The sequence below is a fragment of the Macaca mulatta genome, chromosome 8 (genome assembly GCF_049350105.2).
Source record: "Macaca mulatta isolate MMU2019108-1 chromosome 8, T2T-MMU8v2.0, whole genome shotgun sequence".
Lineage (NCBI taxonomy): Eukaryota > Metazoa > Chordata > Mammalia > Primates > Cercopithecidae > Macaca > Macaca mulatta.
Window position 1 is genome coordinate 43,828,974 of NC_133413.1, and position 18,802 is coordinate 43,847,775.

Genomic DNA, 18,802 nt, shown 5'->3' on the forward strand with positions numbered 1-18,802 from the left:
GTGTGCGTGTTCGGGGATCTGCACACAGCAGACATTCTGCTGTGCCTGCATCCCTGCTGCCTAATCAATGTGATGTGCCTGAACTTCCTTTCAAAACAAAACAAGTTTACTTTCACAAAGCTCTCCCTAGGTTTTAAACATGCCACATAAATTGATTCACTCACTCCTCAGAATAATGTCACAAGGCAGGTGTTTTGTTATCTCCTCTTTATAGATGAAGTGACCAAGTCACAGAAAAGTAACTTGTCCAAAGTCACACAGCTAATATGTAGCGTGGCCAGGGTTTGAGTCTATGTAGCATCTTCTTAACTATTGTGCTATACTGCTTCCTGAGCCAATCATATCCCTTCCTTCCTTTCTTCTTTCCTTCTTTCCTTCCTTCCCTCCCTCCTTCCCTCCTTCCTTCCTTCCCTTTTTCCTTTCTCTTTCTTTCTTTCTTTCTTTCTTTCTCTTTCTTTCTTTTTCTTTCTCTCTCTCTTTCTCTCCTTCCTTTCTTTCTTTCTTTCTTTTTCTTTCTCTCTCTCTCTCTTTCCTTCTTTCTTTCAAGATAGCGTCTCCCTCTTTCTTTCAGAGTGGTCCCCCAGCAGTGCAATTATAGCTCACTGCAGCCTCAAAGTCCCGGGCTCAAGAGATCCTCCTGCCTCAACATCCCCTTCCCCCGAATAGCTGGAACTACAGGCGTGCACCACCACACCTGGCTAATTTCTTTATTTTTTCTAGAGATAAGGTCTCCCTATGTTGCCCAGGCTGGTGAACTCCTGGCCTCAAGCAATCTTCCCACCTCAGCCTCCCAAAATGTTGGGATTACAAGTATGCACCACTGTGCTGACCTAGTCATTTTTTAGTGCTCATAAGGGTCCTCTCCAGTTCAGCTCTGGCTGGAGAAAGCCTTCTGCCTGGGTTTGGAGGCTGTGCCCATGTCAGGAGGAAGGGAATGGAAGAGAAGGAAGGGAACAGAATTCTTTTTTTTTTTTTTTTTTGAGACGGAGTCTGGCTCTGTCGCGCAGGCTGGAGTGCAGTGGCGCGATCTCGGCTCACTGCAAGCTCTGCCTCCCGGGTTCACGCCATTCTCCTGCCTCAGCCTCCCGAGTAGCTGGGACTACAGGCGCCCACAACCGCGCCCGGCTAATTTTTTGTATTTTTAGTAGAGACGGGGTTTCACCGTGGTCTCGATCTCCTGACCTTGTGATCCGCCCGCCTCGGCCTCCCAAAGTGCTGGGATTACAGGCGTGAGCCACCGCGCAGGAACAGAATTCTTCCTAGGAATTAAGTTCTCATCAGGCCTGCTCTGAAAGGGTGGTGAATCCTGGTTACCTGAGACACCCAGACTATTATTAAACTTGCACTTCCTGAGCAGATACTAATATAGCAATACATGGTGAGCGAGGGGGCTCCAGTATCCTCGGAGGGAGGGGCCGGAAACACACTGCAGAATGTCAACATGTCGTCACCCATGAGCAGGGGACGTTCAGAAACACGGGCAGGCAGACCCAGGTGAGAGAACCCCAGGGCCTCTTCACACCTTCTCAGGGGGTTGGGGTGGCCTAAGTTTTCCCTAGAACAAATCAGACTGACCTTCTCAAGATCTTTAGTACAAAATTCCTATCTAGAAAGGCGAATGGAAACTGAGCTAATACCAATTGCTGTAAACAGTGATAAGGCAATACCACTTTCCCAAGGGGTCTTGTTGGAGCAAAATGTAGTTTCTTTAACATAGCCACTGTCAGAGCTCTCAGGAAGAGATTCCAGGTCCTTTCCTGGGGGACCTGCAGCCCAGCCAGAAGACAGGCAGCAGCCCTGATGTGGAGCTGTCTGCTTGTGCGTGGGGAATCAGAGAGCTGCACTGGGGTATGAGGAAAGACAGCTGTCCCCAGCCAGCATACCCCGGTAGCCCTGCCTTTACTCCCTTGATGATGGAGAAACAGAGGTGAACACTGGGCCCTACTGAGTGTGTGTTTTATTATGCGTCTTTCCTTTTGCCTTCCAGAAAGGTGTGCTGTTACAGCTTTACAAACTGTCTCCAGACTCCCCAGTCTGACTACCATTGGCAAAAATAAAATGAACAAGTCAAAGGTGTCATTGAGGAAACAAGACGCCTGAGCGGGAGTGCTGGGCTCCCTCTTAATCTCTCAACCCGAACTCGGGACCTTGGGAAAATCCCTGGGGTTCCCTGTGCTGTCTGCACCCCACCCAGGGTGGGCTGGGATGTCGCTGGGGAAGACCTGGCTGGGATGCGCTGCTTGGCCACTTGATGCTGTGCTCATCCAAGACCCCAAAACTCCACTTCCCCATTGCTAAAATGGGGATCCTGCCAGGGGGCTGCGAGGATCGAAGGGGACAGCGGCGAAGAGCTCTAGGCTTGCCAAGGCGCCCAACAGGTCTGCCTTCCTCTGCCCCATTCATTTTCTGCTACCTGGGGGCCTTCGGGCGCCTCACGTTTCTGAGTTTTAGGGGCCAGACGTGCCGCAGGCCAGGGGCCCGCCCAGACCAAGGCCGTGCATCTCCCACCCTCTGCTGAATCTACGTGGCCAGGCTCTCCCCCTGGGGTGAGGGGACTCGGCCTCTGCCAGGGCCCGGCCCCCCTCGGGGCACTCCGGCGGCGGCTCCACGCTCCAGCCCGTGCGCCTCTCCCGGGCAGGCCACAGGTCCCGCTGCCTCCCAGCCCCAGCTCCAGCCCCTCCGCGGCCGCAGCCTTCAGGCCAGAGGAATTTTCCTCTGGATCCTGCTAGAAGCCTCGGCAGCAGAAGGGCAGCCCCGGCGCGCGAGCCCGCACCCGCCCGGGAAAGTTGGCGCCGGGGAGCCAGGCACGCAGCCACAGCCCGCAGGACGGACGCAGAGCCCCAGCCCCGGCCCCGGTCCCCGCGCCCCGGCCCCGGACCGGCCACCGCGACAGCTCGTGCACTCACCGCAGGGTCTGGCCCGGACCTGCCCTGTCGCGCTGCCATCGTCCGGCGCCCGCGCTGAAATCCGAGCCCGGCTCCCGCTCCCCCTCCCGGTTATCTGCTGGGCTGCGCGGGGAGCGCCAGCAAGTTACGCGGCATCTGGCTAAAAATACAGGCGCCCTCCGCTCGCCCCGGCCGGGCCCTGGCCCTGCGCTCTCCCGCCCGCCAGCCCGCCGCTAATGGGATCTCTTCATTTTCTCTCCATGATTATGTCAGATGGGAAAGTTAATGCGAAACGCTCTCCAGAGAGCAGGCATCTGCTGCCAAGCCCTGCGGAGGGGGTGCGCGCGGTGGCGCGGGCGGGGGTGCAGCCCCAGCTGCAGGTGCCGGCCGGCGGGCGCGGGGCGGGCGTCCTGCCCCTGCGGAGGGGAGGCACACACGTCCAATGGAGGTGGGGAGCTCCAAGCTGCATGGCCTCCCGCCCTGCCTCCCGCCGCCCCGAATGCCCCAGTAAATGGGCCCCGGAGCCTGCCGAGACGCGGCCGGGGTGAGCTCAGCAAACTCTATTTATGCCCCATAACCGATTTGCATGTTTTGAGTTCTTCCATCGTGTCCTGAGATACCAGTTAATCAGCCTATTCCAGATTCTGCCTGAGAGCCGCCACGCGAGACGCAGCTGGGTTGCAGGAGAGCAGAGCTGTCACTCCCCGCTGTCTCCCGCACTGCTCTGACGCTGGTGGTTAACTAGCGTCACCCGAGGCTGTGTCCGTGCAGTAAGCAACCAGTGTTCTGTCCTGGGACCACCATCGCCTTTTCATGCAGTCATTTCAGGGGCAGATGTCAAAACCCATGTCAGGGGTTTTGGAGAAGACTTGGGGTGACATCATCAAGAGTAGGCTCAATTCAGAGGGATGAGGGAACCGTCAGTAAAAGCAGTGTCAGGTAACTGGGCCCCTAGCAATATGGCTTGTTCAGATCATAGGTGTTTTGTATCATGAGTCGGCTTCGTGATGGCTTCAAGTCACAGTCAAGACACAATACCAAATGCTCTTTTCCTCTCCCACTGTCCCCTGACATTGTACAGTACAGCTGTGCGTTGGTGAGGAACTAGCATGCTCAGCGCCTATTAGCTGATGGACATACTGCATTATTTCACTTAATCCTCACAGCCACCCATAAGGCAGGCAACGCTACTACAGTTAGATAAATGAATAATCTGAGCCCAGGGAGGTAATGGGTCGAGACCAAGGTCACCACTAGTAAATGGTGGGTCCAACCTGTTCGGAGCCAAACTGATCCAAAGCCCTGCCACTAGCAGCACCAGCAAGATTCCTAACAATAGTGTGCTCAGCGCCAGGAACAGATAATGTGGGGGATGATCTTGAAGGATCATAATCCCAGCATTTTAGGAGGCTGAGGCGGGAGGATTGCTTGAGGCCAGGAGTTCAAGACCAGTTTGGGCAACATAGCGAGACCCCCTGTCTCCACACACACACACACACACATGCACAAATTTAATTAGCCAGTCATGGTGGCACATGCCTGTAGTCCTGGCTACTCAGGAGGCTGTGACAGGAGGATTACCTGAGCCCAGGAGTTGGAGGCTGCAGTGAGCCATGATTGCACCACTGTTCTCCAGCCCGGGTGACAAGAGTGAGACCCTGTCTCTAAAAAAAAAACAAGTTAAAAATTAAAAAAGAAGAAAATACTATGAGAGTGTGTTACAAAGCAAACCAGGTACTCTTCAAAGCCATGCAGCAATCGGCGGGCGTCCCAAGGAAGTGGGATAATCAAAGATCAAGAGAAAAAGCCAGGGTATTGCCAAAAACAGGGACCTGAAGTGTAATAATACTACTCCTCCCCATGGGTGTTAAAAAAAACTGGTATTTGGGCCGGGCGCGGTGGCTCACGCCTGTAATCCCAGCACTTTGGGAGGCCAAGGCGGGCGGATCACAAGGTCAGGAGATCCAGACCACGGTGAAACCCCGTCTCTACTAAAAATACAAAAAATTAGCTGGGCGCGGTTGTGGGCGCCTGTAGTCCCAGCTACTCGGGAGGCTGAGGCAGGAGAATGGCGTGAACCCGGGAGGCGGAGCTTGCAGTGAGCCGAGATCGCGCCACTGCACTCCAGCCTGGGCGACAGAGCGAGACTCCGTCTCAAAAAAAAAAAACAAAAAACTGGTATTTGAAGACGACAATGTGAGAATTCTCCAGGCATAAGACCCTCCACAGCACTGGGGCTGAACTTGAGGATGGGCACCCTCTGGAAGGCAGCAGCCTGTCTGGATGTAAGTCATGCAGCCCCTTCCCTCCCCAGGCACACGCTGCTAAAGCCCAGCTCACCCTCCAGGTCTCTTGCCTCACGCCTCTGAAAACCACCTTCCAGATTTGCTAGAATCCTCTACACAGAGAGCTCCAATTAACAAATGATGGTTACTGGAACATCCCTGATCACAGCCCTGTGGAATATCTCAAGAGATTCTAATGCACTGTTCCAACATTAATATTTAGAGAGAGAGAGAGAAAATTCCCTGCTCAAATGAATAAATCATATGTACAATACTTTCAAAAACACGAATGCAATTGACTTTCACAATGAACTGAAAGAGATACTATTTTTTTTAGCAACTATTTCTATTTGAGGATTAATTGACTCACTATGAGTTGCACATTTAAAACGTACAATTTACTAAGTTTTGGCATATGTATATTCCTGAAACCAGGGCCACATAAGATAATGGGCATAATCACCTCCAAAAGTTTCCTCATGCCCCTTGGTATTCCCTGCCTCCTGCCAGCCAGTCCACATCCTTGTCAAGACTTGGTATGGTCTGTCTTAATTCAGACATCCTAATAGATGCACCACATGGTGAATTTTTAAAAAAAATTTTTTGTAGAGAAGGGGTCTGTTGCATTTCCCCAATAACTGATAATATCAAACACCTTTTTCAGGTACTTATCTGCCATCTATATATCTTCTTTTTTTTTCTTATTTATTTATTTATTTATTTATTTATTTATTTATTTGAGACAGAGTTTCGCTCCTGTTGCCCAGGTTGGAGTGTAATGGCAAGATCCCGGCTCACTGCAAACTCCGCCTCCCAGTTTCAAGCGATTCTCCTGCCTTAGACTCCTGAGTAGCTGGGATTGCAGGCATGTGCCAACATGCCCAGCTAATTTTGAATTTTTTTAGTAGAGATGGGATTTCTCCACGTTGGTCAGGCCGGTCTTGAACTCCTGACCTCAGGTGATCTGCCTGCCTAGGCCTCCCAGAGTGTTGGAATTACAGGGGCGTGAGCCACCGCGCCCGGCCTATATATCTTCTTTGGTGATACATCTGTTCAAATCTTTTGTCTATTTTTTAATTGGAAAGTTTGTTTTCTTACTGAGTTTTCAGAGTTCTATCTATACAGAATATCTGTCTTAAAGGTGAGATAAACAGTTCTTACAAGTAAAATATTCAAAGCTCAGTTGCAAAACATTTCCAGTCGCATTTTGGTACCCAGTTCTTATAATTCTTAAGCTGTGTCTTTCTTCCTATTATACAATACTGTGGGTTATATATAATCACAAAGAAAAAGATGTGATAGTCATAATGGACCAGAAGCTGAATACAACCCACAGCACTCTGAGTGTAATGGGAAAGATGCTGAAGTATTATCAGAGGACTTAAGTTCTCAGAACTGCCAAGAATTCTTGACATTAGTCATGACCTCCTTAGGGTTGAGGCTTTGAAACTTAGACAGGCGATGAGTCAGGCAAGGCCCAAGAGGAGGAGAAAGGACACAACTACAAACATGTTGCTCAGTGAGGCCTGAGGTTAAAGGAGCTGAGATGATAAAGCTAAGGGAGAGAGCCCTTGAAACATAAATTCCAGCACTGCAGCCTGAAATGCCACAGTGGAGCTAATTATATGGTACCAATTCCCAGGTGTGGTCCCTGCCACTGGGACTGAATTCTAAATGTCTCCCAGGCAGAGACAGCTTGGTTCTCATGTTCCAAATTCCCAGTCCCTCTCCCTTGCTTTCCCCACCTACTCCTCTATGTGACTGGCACAGTGCTGGGCAGTGCTAAACACAGTGATTACTGACTGGTGTTAGAAGAATGATGTCCCCACCACTTCCATGAGTCATAAAGAAACTGTAAGTCTTGGGATTCAGTTGCAATGGAAAAGATTTAGATTCTACAGAAAGAACTTTCCAGCTATAAGAGATATGTGACTTAATAGAACTCATTAGTCAGAAAGGGGTTAATCTTTGCAGGAGATCCTTCAGGATGGCAGGAAAAAAAAATAACCTCAACATTTGATCTGGCATATAGACCACTCGGTAAGCTGTATGACTTGGAAGGGTCTTTTTGGGCTCTAGGGATTCAGAAAGCTAAACTATTGTTCTTTTCCCCATAACTGACTGTCCCCTCAACCTTCCCTCACAACCACACCCTTAGACCACAAATAATCATCCTGCTTCTCCATCTCCATTTTGTTCATACTTCAAGGCTGCACATTTTAATGTAGGCATTTAGTGTGCTAAGATCTGCCGGTGAGATCAAAACAAACCACCAGAAAGGAATTGATGGGCTGAAGAAAAGGCTAAAGACTCTTGGCAGACACAGACCACTGTTCTAGCCTGTAGCTTCATGGAGTCTTCAGGCTTTTCCCATCTTGCTAAATATTTTACCGACTGTCTCCTTGCAGGTCTCTCTGCGGACAAGCATAATGAAACGCTGGAGGCCTCGCCTGTGGGGTTCTGTCCTCTGGGCCACATGCAGCTATGCCAAGCGGGGATGATGTGGGAGAGAAGAAAGGGAAGAAATAGACTGTGCAGCACTTAAACCCCCAGCTTGCTCCTAGCTTGATGTGGTGGGCTGTTCTCGGTGTAGACAGGGACTCCGGGACACTTGACGGGCTGCTGCTGCTGTCAGTTCCTGCAGGGATTTCATGAGCTGGAAGAACACAAGCTTGCAGCAAAGAATCCCATGCAAGTGGTCTCCCATGCGAACAGGTCCAGGCTGCTTCAAATGGTGGCCAGTCGGAGACTTGAGGTGGCTGCTCTCTACAGGGACATCAGAGCTGAGATCACGCAGCCCCAGGATTCGAGAGAAGGGCGTCCTGGCAGCTCAGGCCCTGTGGCAATGACTATCCCGCTTAACCCTCCTATTCAATCAACTCAAACCCGGAACTCAATAGCAACAACACTATTTGCTTTCTGGACAGCCTCTTAAGAGACTCTAAATCAGTAGAGCTGTGCAGCTTTTGATAAAGGAAATAACTTTTCTGAGTGTTGATTTCTTCATCAGTAAAATGAAAATAGCTTTACCCATCTCTCCAATATTGGGAGGATAATGTAAAATGCTGACCATCACTTCCGGCACACGGTAAGTGTTCCATCAATGACAGCTGACCCTCTTTTTTCCTCCTGCCCTCCATTTCTTCTCGACTAAAGCTTTTGTCAAAGGTTAACATCTCCCCCAGAGGTGTGGGGTGTCACTGATATCACCTCAACACTGGAAAATCGAGGCCTCATCACTGATTACCCAGGGTCAAACACCCATGGCCGAAATCAAGACCCCAAGAAATCTCAAAGCTCTGCCCTGCACCCAGACCTCTTGGGCTTACAATACACCCTTTTCAATGCCCATATTCTCTGCAGCAAAGAAACAATGTGTGGACTCAGTTGTGCCCCCACGCTCCCTGTCCGCAGCTGCCCTTGCAGTGTCCTGCTGCTGGCTGTGGCCCGCTGACCCGTTCAGCTCTCCTCCTGACCCTCCTTCCATCTGTTCCATCCCCACCCACCCAAGGAGCCACCCCCGTTCCTAGAGACTCTGGGCACCACCGATAAGGGTGGGTACCAGGAACTCCACCCTTTACTGAGAAAGGCAGGCTGGTTTATCGCCACTCAGACCCAGCCAGCGACCACCCTGGAGAGTGTGTCAGCCACCAAGAGCATCGCTGTCGGGGAAATGTTATTAACTAGGAAGGAACTTTACAGAATGTTCCACACAAATGTCACATTGAATTGAATCAGAAATCCAACCTGACCCCCTCCAAACCTGGTCATTCCTTCTAAACCTTGATGGCAGTGACAGAAGAAAGGGAAAGGGGAATGGAGTCTTGGTTGTTTTTCTATTTAACTTTGTGTGGGGAGTGCCCAGTGGTCAATTAAGGTACCCTGGGCACCCAGCCCGGCTGGAGTAAGGGATGGCAAGTGCGGGGGTCTATTTAGGGAGGTGATCAGAGCCCAGATCAGGCCCCATAGAGTTGGCACCGATCTCCATCATGTTCTTTTTAAGAGGGTTGGCAGCCCTAGAGTCTATTTTTAAACCCATGAGAAAGGTGCTGTGTGGGTTCCAAAAAGGGCCAACATTAAACCCGAGATCCCTGGAGGAGGGAGGGAAGCGGGGAGGCACAGCTGAACCTAAGATTTTCTCTTCACACACACAGGGGTTCCCCTTATTCCTGGGATCAGATATTGACAGTCCTTCCAAAGGGATCTCTTGGGTTACAGGCCCACTCTTTGGCACGGCTTTGGTGGAATTTGACTCGTAATAAGCTTGTGAGTTGGAAAAGGTTTTGCACACTGGGTCTATTTTTCAGAATTGAGATTTTTTTTTAATCCCCCTACCCCCAGTGTGAAAAAATCTATGTGCTTTTTATATATCTGGCATCTCCCCCTTCTTCCTATTTTCAAATCATATGCTCTGGAACCCCCACTCCCTCCTGCATGCACTGCAGAGCCCACAGCCAAGAATTTACAACAGGAAGACCCAAAAAGTCTAAGTTCCCCATGGCCATAGTGCCCAGCTCCCCAGAAACCCAGTCACGGTGCTGGAGGAGGATGGGGAGTGGACCCAAGTGGCAAGCCTGCAGGGGACAGGATTATTTTCCCAATAGTGAGAAATAAACAGGCATCCAAACGCCACTGTTTCCCATCAAATAACCAGATGAAGCGAACAGAATGTTTTATGTACAATAACAAATTTCAGCTTCAGTATCTGTGTCTCTTTTTGGATAAGAAATAGAACCAGAATTCCTAAAGAACAAAATGCCTTGAGATTAAGCAAATGCTTCTGCTGAACAGTTCTGGGACCACCCAGGACTCCCTGGGCAGGGAAGTAGGAGATGAGGTCTCTTCTCATCTCCGCCCAACTCAGAATCCCCAAGCCTAGCACAGAAGCAGCACTCAATACATGTTTCCTGAGCGGAACACGATGCAGTTATGTGCCCCATGTCAACCAGATAGGAGCTCCCATCAGGCATGCTCAAAATAACAGACATGAGTTTAAGCACAATGCTGGCCACACAACAGGGGCTCAATAAACGTTAGCTGGATTGGAATCTAGTCAATTCAGATTTCTAAATGAATCAGATATTTGGGGCTGGTTGACTAAACTGTTCATGCCCCCATGTGCTGTTATGGCCCCTATAGAAACAGCCTTGGGACCACTGTCGTCTTCTAGGCAGAGAAGTTTCAGGTGCTTCCCATCCCAGGGCCAGGGCCGTGTTGCAGAAAAAAGCCTTCACACCCCAACCTGCCCTATCCGTCCTTTCCCCACAATCTCCATTAGTCCTAAATTGCCAGTCACGCCCAAGAGAGCAATTCTGTTTCTTCAGTCCCAAGGCAGCGAAGCAGACAGCTCTTCAATAGTTTACATCTTTCTGCTGAGGATGGGAAGATGTTGGGGTGTCATGTGGGTGCCTAAATAGAATTCCAAGTGCACCCACATCACCAAGAGCCCTGGCCCATGCCACAGAGCATGCCACATTTCCCCACTGTGCAAGGAATGGGCTGCATTTAGAACTGACACTTCAGAACATATTGCGGACTGGGGAGCCGAGACTAGAGTGGAAATTACACACATTTTGGAAAACGTGGATGAGTGGCACTGCCAGAATGGGCCCATTTACTAAACTACCTTCAGTGTTTCCAAACATTAGGGAAACCTTCCTCTGCAGCCTGCTGGTATGCGAGAAGGAGGAGCACATACCGGAGAAACTGCAAAATCAAACTCACTGGGACGGTGCTAATAGGGAAAATAGGGACTCCTTTTTTTTCAAATTGCCAAACAGGCTTAAGTACTGGCAGTGAACCCCATGGCTCCAGAGTTTCTGAAGGATGCCCAGGGGTTGGACAGCCCTGCATGGCACGCTCACCCTTAGCAATGAAGAAAGGTTCCCACCCTTCCTTAGAAATGCAACTTTGCCTGATATGAGCTGCCATCTGGAGCAGGCAGGGCCAACCAGGGGGTCCCCTGAGGCTTCTCCTTTATTTAAACAATTCACCCCAAGGGACACAGCCAGAATGGGTGGCCCATTGCCAGCCAGAGAGACCTGCCCAAGATTCCAGAGGGGCTTGTGACCCTGGAATTTGGGATCTGTACCCCTGGAGTTTGTTCAGCCTCTAGAGCAAGGCTTTCCCTGCATGGAGAAGGTAGCCTTGAACCATCCATTGGGAACTGGGCCTGGAAGGCCCCCTCCACACCCTCTAGCCCATGATGATTCACCACAGAGACCATGAGATACAGAATTAAGAGCAGGAAGGGGAAACCGATTTGAAGACAATAATAATAATAAAGCTACAGTCAGCAAGGCATGGTGGCTTACGCCTGTAATCCCAGCACTTTGGGAGGCTAAGGCAAGAAGATCACTTGAGGCCAGGAATTTGAGACCAACCTGGGCAACATAGCAAGATCTCTGTTTCTCTATACACACAAAAAAATTTAAATTAGCCATACATGATGGTGCGCATCTGTAGTCCCAGCTACCCGGGAGGCTGAGGTGGGAAAATTGTTGCCTGAGGCCAGAGTTCAAGGCTGCAGTGAGCTATGATCCTGCCATGACACTCTAGCCTGGGCAACAGGTGAGACCTTACTTCTAATAATAACAGTAATAATAGTAACAGCTACAATGTGTGAGCCAAGTATTGTTCAAAGCATGTTAGATGTGTTAATACATTTAACCCTCACAACTACCCTATGAGTTAGCAACTATTATTATTCCCATTTCACAGAAGTAGCTAAGGCACAAAAACATTAAGTCATTTGTCCAAAGTCCCCCAGGAGTAACATGATGCCTGGGGCAGTGCATGGAACACAGCAGAGGGACTGACCCTGGGCTTTGCACCATCCTGCAACCCAAGGTATTTTTAGGGTAGAGGGGAAAACTGAAATTCAATATTCTCCAATAAGAGTTGCTCAGTCTTGGAAATTTGGGTGCAACCGGGGCATCTTTAATAATTTGGCCATTATCTCTATTCAGAAAAGATGCCAGCCACCAATCACCATCACGTTCAATGCAGAAATGTGACGCATCTGTTTCCATGAACTAGGCCTTCCAGGGTTTAAAGAGGGGGGAATCTGTCCTTTACAAGAGCCATAGAGAAATGGGGAGTCCTTGAATCAATAATCCCAGCCCACTCCAATCGAGCTCTCTAGAATTACAACAGTAATATCATCATGTAACCGCCATTGCACACTTCTGAACCAAGAGAAAGAAGCTCCAGGAGCTGGTGCTAGGCCTTCCCAGCTGGCCCAGAATGATCCTAGACTCCAAGAAAGGATAATGAGGTAGACCAAGCCCGGGGGACCCTCTGCTGTAAAACCCACTTACTCGTCGTCATTGGGACCCTGCTGATAAGGGGTGGCTTCCACTGGCTAAATGCTGACTGCAGAGGTTTCCCCTCTCTTCCCAGAGCCAAAACATTGCAATTAAACCCAATTAAATTACTAACTGGCCTACCTGTGCCTCCTGAATTTTTCCATTTGTACAACTTAACAACAGGAAGACAGGCTCCTTCCTCCAAGATGAACTTAAACTCCTTTCAACAGGGTGCTTAGCAGCTACCACTGGAAAACACCTTGGAATCAGCCCTCAACTTCCTAGTCCTGTTTTCTCTTTACTACCAAGGCAACAAGAGCAGATGCCACACATAATACTTCACATGGGGGCTCATCGTATTATTTTAATAATTGAAGAGGGACCATTATCTTTCTATTTAATCCTCTTATGAATTCTGGCTGGCTGCTCTTTCAGGTATCTTTTCATACAGTATTTATATCACCCTTTTTATAACTATTTCAATTTAAAAGGTGAGGAAATAAGCTCTAAACTGTCAACCACAGCTTCATTTCTTTCTATGTTGCTTATCTGTAGAAAACCCTGCCCACTCCAGGGGAATCCTAAGGTATGTGTCTAATCTGGATATTTCTTATCTGCACAGTATTGAAGGGTATCTAGAGGCCCCCCTCTTAAAGCCTTGGCTTCATGTCTTTTTAAGGAATTATGGCTGGGTGCAGTGGCTCACACCTGTAATCCCAGCAGTTTGCAAGGCTGAGGCTGGTGGATCACCTGAGGTCAGGAGTTTGAGACCAGCCTGGCCAACATGGTGAAACCCCGTCTCTACTAAAAATACAAAAATTAGCCGGGCGTGGTGGCGTGCACCTATAATCCCACCTACCCAAGAGGCTGAGGCAGGAAAATCATTAGAACCCAGAGGCAGAGGCTGCAGTGAGCTGAAATCACGGCACTGCACTCCAGCCTGGGCCCTGGGCGACACAGCAAGACTTGGTCTCAAACAACAACAACAATAACGTTATGGCTGTGCCGGCAACGTTCTTTCCACCTCTGCAGTTGCATGAATTTGTGAAGTGAAGACCTCATTTCTACTCTAACATCAGTGCTGAAATCCACTTTCATAATCTCCTTTTCAAAGTGACCTGTCTCAGCACCTGTGACCTTGAACTCCTGAATAGAGGGATGTCAAGTGTTAGAGAAAGAATGAAAAATGCACAGTGAATCAAGTATCACACAAAAACAGCCAACGCATCGTTTCTGGAATGACTGAGCTTTAGTCTTCAGAGAGACACTTCCAGGATTTCTGAAATAAGATACCAAGATGCCAATCAACATTTCCGAAGGAACATCATTGCCAATATCCATATCCGCCTCTAGTGCCTCAAGTGCTTTTCGGGTGAGGGTCACAGAGATAAAGTCTCAATGCAAAAATTCGATGGGACTAGATAGGCTTTTTCCTCATTCATTTATTCTTTCATTCAAATGTGAACTGTTGAATTGCATTGTACAATCTGAGCACCCAGTGGTAGACACAAAAAAAGTAAATGCTGTTTGGTTCCTACTCTTGGAAAGACTGCAAACTAATAGAGGTGAAAGATAGAGTTCTATGAAAAATAGGACAATAAAAGGGTTACATACTCAGTAAGATAATAGCTCAAGAGATGCCCCAAGACAGTGTACAATTAAATACCAAATGAGAGGTTGCAACAAGAACCGCCAGGAGTTCATGGGAGTGGCTGAGATCAGAGAGAGCTACAGCTCTGGGGGCATCTTTGATGGAGCAGTGAGAATTGAACAGAATCTTCAAAGATTGCCAGGTTTTAGAAAGTCGTGGGGATCCATTTCAACACCACTAATGCTTTTTTGAAGGCCACTGTGTTCCAGAATCTTCTTGATTATAAAAGATAATCAGAGAACACAGGCTTCCTGACCTCCTGGAGAGAATGTGTGGATCCAGAACCAAATGCTTGAAAATTAAAGCATGTATGTTAGACGATAACATAAATATGCCTACTGTAGGAAGCTGTGTGAATGTTATGTAAAGGAATGATTCGTTGCTAATGATCGTATAGCCTTTACAGCCTTAAATGTCTCCTGTTGTGAGGTTGGAGGGAGTTTCCATCCCTCACAAAGATTTTATACAAAGAGGAAAATAAAGTGATGATTTTTAGATTTATTCAGTCATTTAAAAACTATGTGTGTGCCTGTGGAGGGGCCAGGCCTTGTTTAGGATCTGACACTGAACAGACAGGCAGGAATCCTGTGCACACAGAGCTGATATTCCTATAGGCGGGAGGAGAGAGAGACAGATGAGCAGTAAGATCTATTTATCCCACAGGGAAGTGGTGAGTGCTAAGAAGAAAATCAAACGTGGAGTGGGGATGGAGAGGGCTGTGGGGTGCGGTGCCCGATAGTGTTTGGTCCCTGAGGCCTTTCTGAGGAGGTGACACTTGGGGAGCTGGATGCAGGCGGGGATAAGGCCGCAGCACCTGGACATGCCCAGGTTGTGACAGGTAAGCTCCATGCAGTGGTAGACCACTCTAGTGCCCCACTCCATCCCTCTCCTGTCCCTGAGATATGCCCCTTGCTTGGTCTGGAATGTCCTTCTCTACACCTACAGATGTTAGGCAACTTTTTTTTTCCTTTTTCTCACTCCGTTGCCCAGGCTGGAGTCCAGTGGCACAATCATATCTCACTGCAGCCTCGAACTCCTGGGCTCAAGTGGGCCTTCCACCTCAGCCTCCCAAGGAGGTGGGACTACAGGTGAGCACCACCACACCTGGCTAATGTTTTTCATTTAGTTTTTATTGAGATGAGGATCTCACTATGCTGCCCAGGATGGTCTCAAACTCCTGGCCTCAAGTGATCCTCTTGCCTTGGGCTCCCAAAGTACTGGGATTACAGGCATGAGCCACTGTGCTCAGCCTGTAGTTTGATGCCCATGGGACAAGCAGTTAGAGGCACTGGTGGAGGAACGAAAAGAAGAAAGAAAAGACAGGAATCGATAGCATTTAGGAGGCGCTGGGTACTGCTCTAAGCATTTTACAAGTGTTCACCCACTTAACCCTCACAGCAACTTTATAAAGCAGGTTTTCCACTTATCCTGATTTTACAAGTGGAAAACAGGGCACAGAGAGGTTAAAAATCTTGCCCAAGGTCACACAGCAGAGAAGTGGTGGGGCTGGGATTTGAACTCAGCAACCGGAGCCAAGTCGGCCCCCACGAGCATGCTGCTCTTGTGCTTCAAAGATGCCTGTGCAACAACAGGAAGCTCAGGAACTCTGAGGAAGTAATGAGTAAGAGAGACATGGGATCTGGCTGGGAAAGCCATGAGAGAGACTCTAGGGAGGTTCTTGGTTCTCCATCGACAGCTTTTGCTACAGAGCACGGTAGTGCCTTGTTCAGGCCACTAACTCTAATTAGTGTTTTGCATTTGCCAAGTGCCTACCCTGTGCTGAGGCCAATGGAGGGATGCTGAAGTCAATGACAGCTGACATAGTCCTCCCAGGGCCTCCCTGGGGACTCACCTGGGAGGCCACTGGTCAATCGGACTAGAGAGTTGGCCTGGGTTCACTTCTTTTAGAATTTTTTTTTTAGAGATGGAGTCTTGCTATGCTGCTCAGTCTGGTCTTGAACTCCTGGGTTCCAGCAATCCGCCCACCTCGGCCACCAAAAGAGCTGGGATTACTGGCATGAGACACCGCACCCAGCCTCTTCTCGATTTTTGACCAATAACTTTCCATTATTTCCTCTTAGACTCCAGTTGAATTCATGAATAGCATTAACATTTTGCAAATGCCCATAGGAGTTTGTTGAGTTAACCTGAGTGACTCACCAGAGAGCCTTCAGCTTATTCTCCTCCTCTCTGGGGGGTGAGATGCTCTCCTCTGCCCACCCAGGGGGTGGGAAGGGGAGGGGACACTTCTCCCTCAGTAGATTCCTCCCTCCATAGTGGGTCGATGTGTCTTGGACACTGAGGGTCAGGGTGTTCCTGGAGTCTGAGGCGTTGGTGGCGCTGGCTGCCAAGGGAATGTGTGTTCTATGGGCCACCCAGAGGGAACATGTGTGCACATGCATGTGTGTGCACATGTGCCTGTGTGTGCACGTGTGTATGCATGTGTATGTGTATGCACGAGTATGTGCATGTATGAGTTTGTATTTGTGTATATATGTTCATACATGTGTGTGTCTGTGCATGCATGCATGGATGTGTGTGTGTGTGTGTGCATATATCAAGGCAACTTGAGACAAGGAAACCAAGAGTGGGTCCCAAGGGGTTAGTGTGTGGGGCTGGGGGCAGTTGGGGGAGAGGATGATGAGGAGGATGCAGCTGGGGGTGGGGAGAGAATATACTACAAAAAGAAATCAAGAGTGGTTCTGACATTTAAATTTCTAATCTCTTCTCACTAGAAAACTTGTAAAACGTCTAACCAGAAGTGCTCAAGAGAAACATCTCTGCCTAGTTCTTCTATATTTGTGGAAAGTCTCCCTCTCTGGAAAACAGTCACCACTTTCTGTTTTCACTGGGGACTCCATTTGGAAGGCTGTAGAGAAGAGCTGAAAGCCAACAGGAGGTGTTACTGGTGATGTGCAGTGCGATCCATCTGTGGCCCATGCGCGCCAAAGCCTGTCCAGCCACCTCCATCTCCCGGCTCTCTGCAGTTTCTCTAAAAGGTGGCAAGCTCTGGACTACACACAAGCCTACCAGCTAGGACTCCCTGCTGAGCAGCCATTCCCCAACTGGATAGGGCCACCATGCCAGGCAATTCCAAGATACGCCTTTTAGGCAGAATTCACGAGAATCTGTTCTCGCCCCAGCACAGCTACGCACAGTGCCTGTTGCGTGGGTATCACGTCCAGGGACCACCTTCCTAGGCCCTCTCACTGTATTTCCACCACCCTGCCCTCCCTTCTGCAGTCATCTACCACACTGCTGTTGTCTTCTGCAGAGGAATAAACACACCTCAGTCCCCATCCCAGCAAGAGCAGAAGGCATGACAGAGGTGGCACCAGAGACCACATCCCCTGTGGTCTGGGCCAGCCCATTCCACAGTCACCCCACTGGAGTCTGCACAGATGGCTGCTCCCTGCCCTTCATGGGAAGGGATGGAGCTGAGGGCAGAGACCAGCAATCAACAGAGCCAGGGGAGCACAGACCCTGCCCCAGGGTGGTGACCCAGGGCCAGGAGGGAGGCAGAGGGTCTCCAAGGCCAAGACGGCTGGGGGCAGAGGTTAGCTTCAGGGTCCATCCCGGGGGCTGGGGCTAGGAGGGGGTGGAGAGCACATTGAGTGAGGGCTGGGGGTCCCCACTGCTGGCGGCTCCCCTGCTGCCTCACAGCTAAGGGTCTACGTCACAGTCAGGGACAGAGTGCCAAGAAATACCCCTGGCCAAACTGGGAATGGAGCTAAGTAAACCCAGGGATTTAAATAACTGGGATTTTTAGAGGCTAGGCACAAAACAGGGGTTCATGACAATGTGCAGAGCCCTCCATCTAGAGGAAACATTGCTTATGTGCTTGACACCAGCTCCATCTCACTTGGGCCGGGGGCCCTTCAGCAAGGGTTCCTGCTGCCACATCCCCTGCCTTGGGGCCACCTGATGGAAAAAATAACTGACTATTTCCATAGAGAGCTTTCAAACCAAACACGCAAACTCACAAGGCCAAAACACAGGGCCAAGAAGAAAACGCAGGGGCTTGCTGCAGGGGAGCCCACTGTGTCGGGTGAGGCTTTGCCTGGCATTTCTTGGGTAGGTATTTCAAACAGGGGAAGTAAAGCTGCCCTTCTGCGAGTCCCTTAATGTCACCCTCTGTGTCTCCTTTTATCTATTTGCTGCTAAGCAGCAAGCCACTGAACCATTCCGCTCCCCAGTTTCCTCCCCAAAATAAGATCTTATTTCCCAGAGGGAGCAGCGTAGGAACTGAGTCAGCCCTGCATCCAGCATGTCTTCCCCTAAACATTGTAAGGCCCTTGTTGCTCCAGGTACTTCCTGACACCCAGGAAGGGTGGGGCCGCCTGTTGAGAACCGTCTCAGGGGGTCTCAGATTCTTGGTGAGTTGAATTCTAAGCATTTTATTTGAATCGAAATGCATCACATTGTATACATCAATGTTTACTTCATCTTATGCATTTGGAGTTAGAGCCTCTCTAATCACCTAGCAAATCCAAGTAAACAAGGTGTAAATCTGGATCCCAAATTAGATGAAAAGATTCCATCCTATTCAGTTTATCAAATTTCAAGTATTTCATTAACTTGATCATTAGATGCTAGCTGATCAGAAAGTCCCAAGATTTCTAACTACTGTAATCTAAATGGTATAGGCGTTTCTAAAATATCCACACTGAAAAA

General features: G+C 49.3%; 1 protein-coding gene across 23 annotated transcripts in view; it reads right to left on the minus strand.

The window, feature by feature from the left end:
- ANK1 (ankyrin 1) overlaps nucleotides 1-18,802 on the minus strand; it is a 245,627-nt gene that overhangs the window by 114,154 nt on the left and 112,671 nt on the right. For 13 of the 23 annotated variants that reach the window (XM_077943554.1, XM_077943560.1, XM_077943555.1 and 10 more), the window contains exon 1: nucleotides 2,907-3,614. The exons of the other annotated variants lie outside the window; for them this stretch is intronic. In XM_077943554.1, coding sequence (XP_077799680.1) covers nucleotides 2,907-2,945 — 39 coding nt within the window. In that variant the 5' untranslated portion in view covers nucleotides 2,946-3,614. Of the gene's footprint in view, nucleotides 1-2,906; nucleotides 3,615-18,802 lie in introns of those variants that run through there. 23 annotated transcript variants of the gene reach the window in all.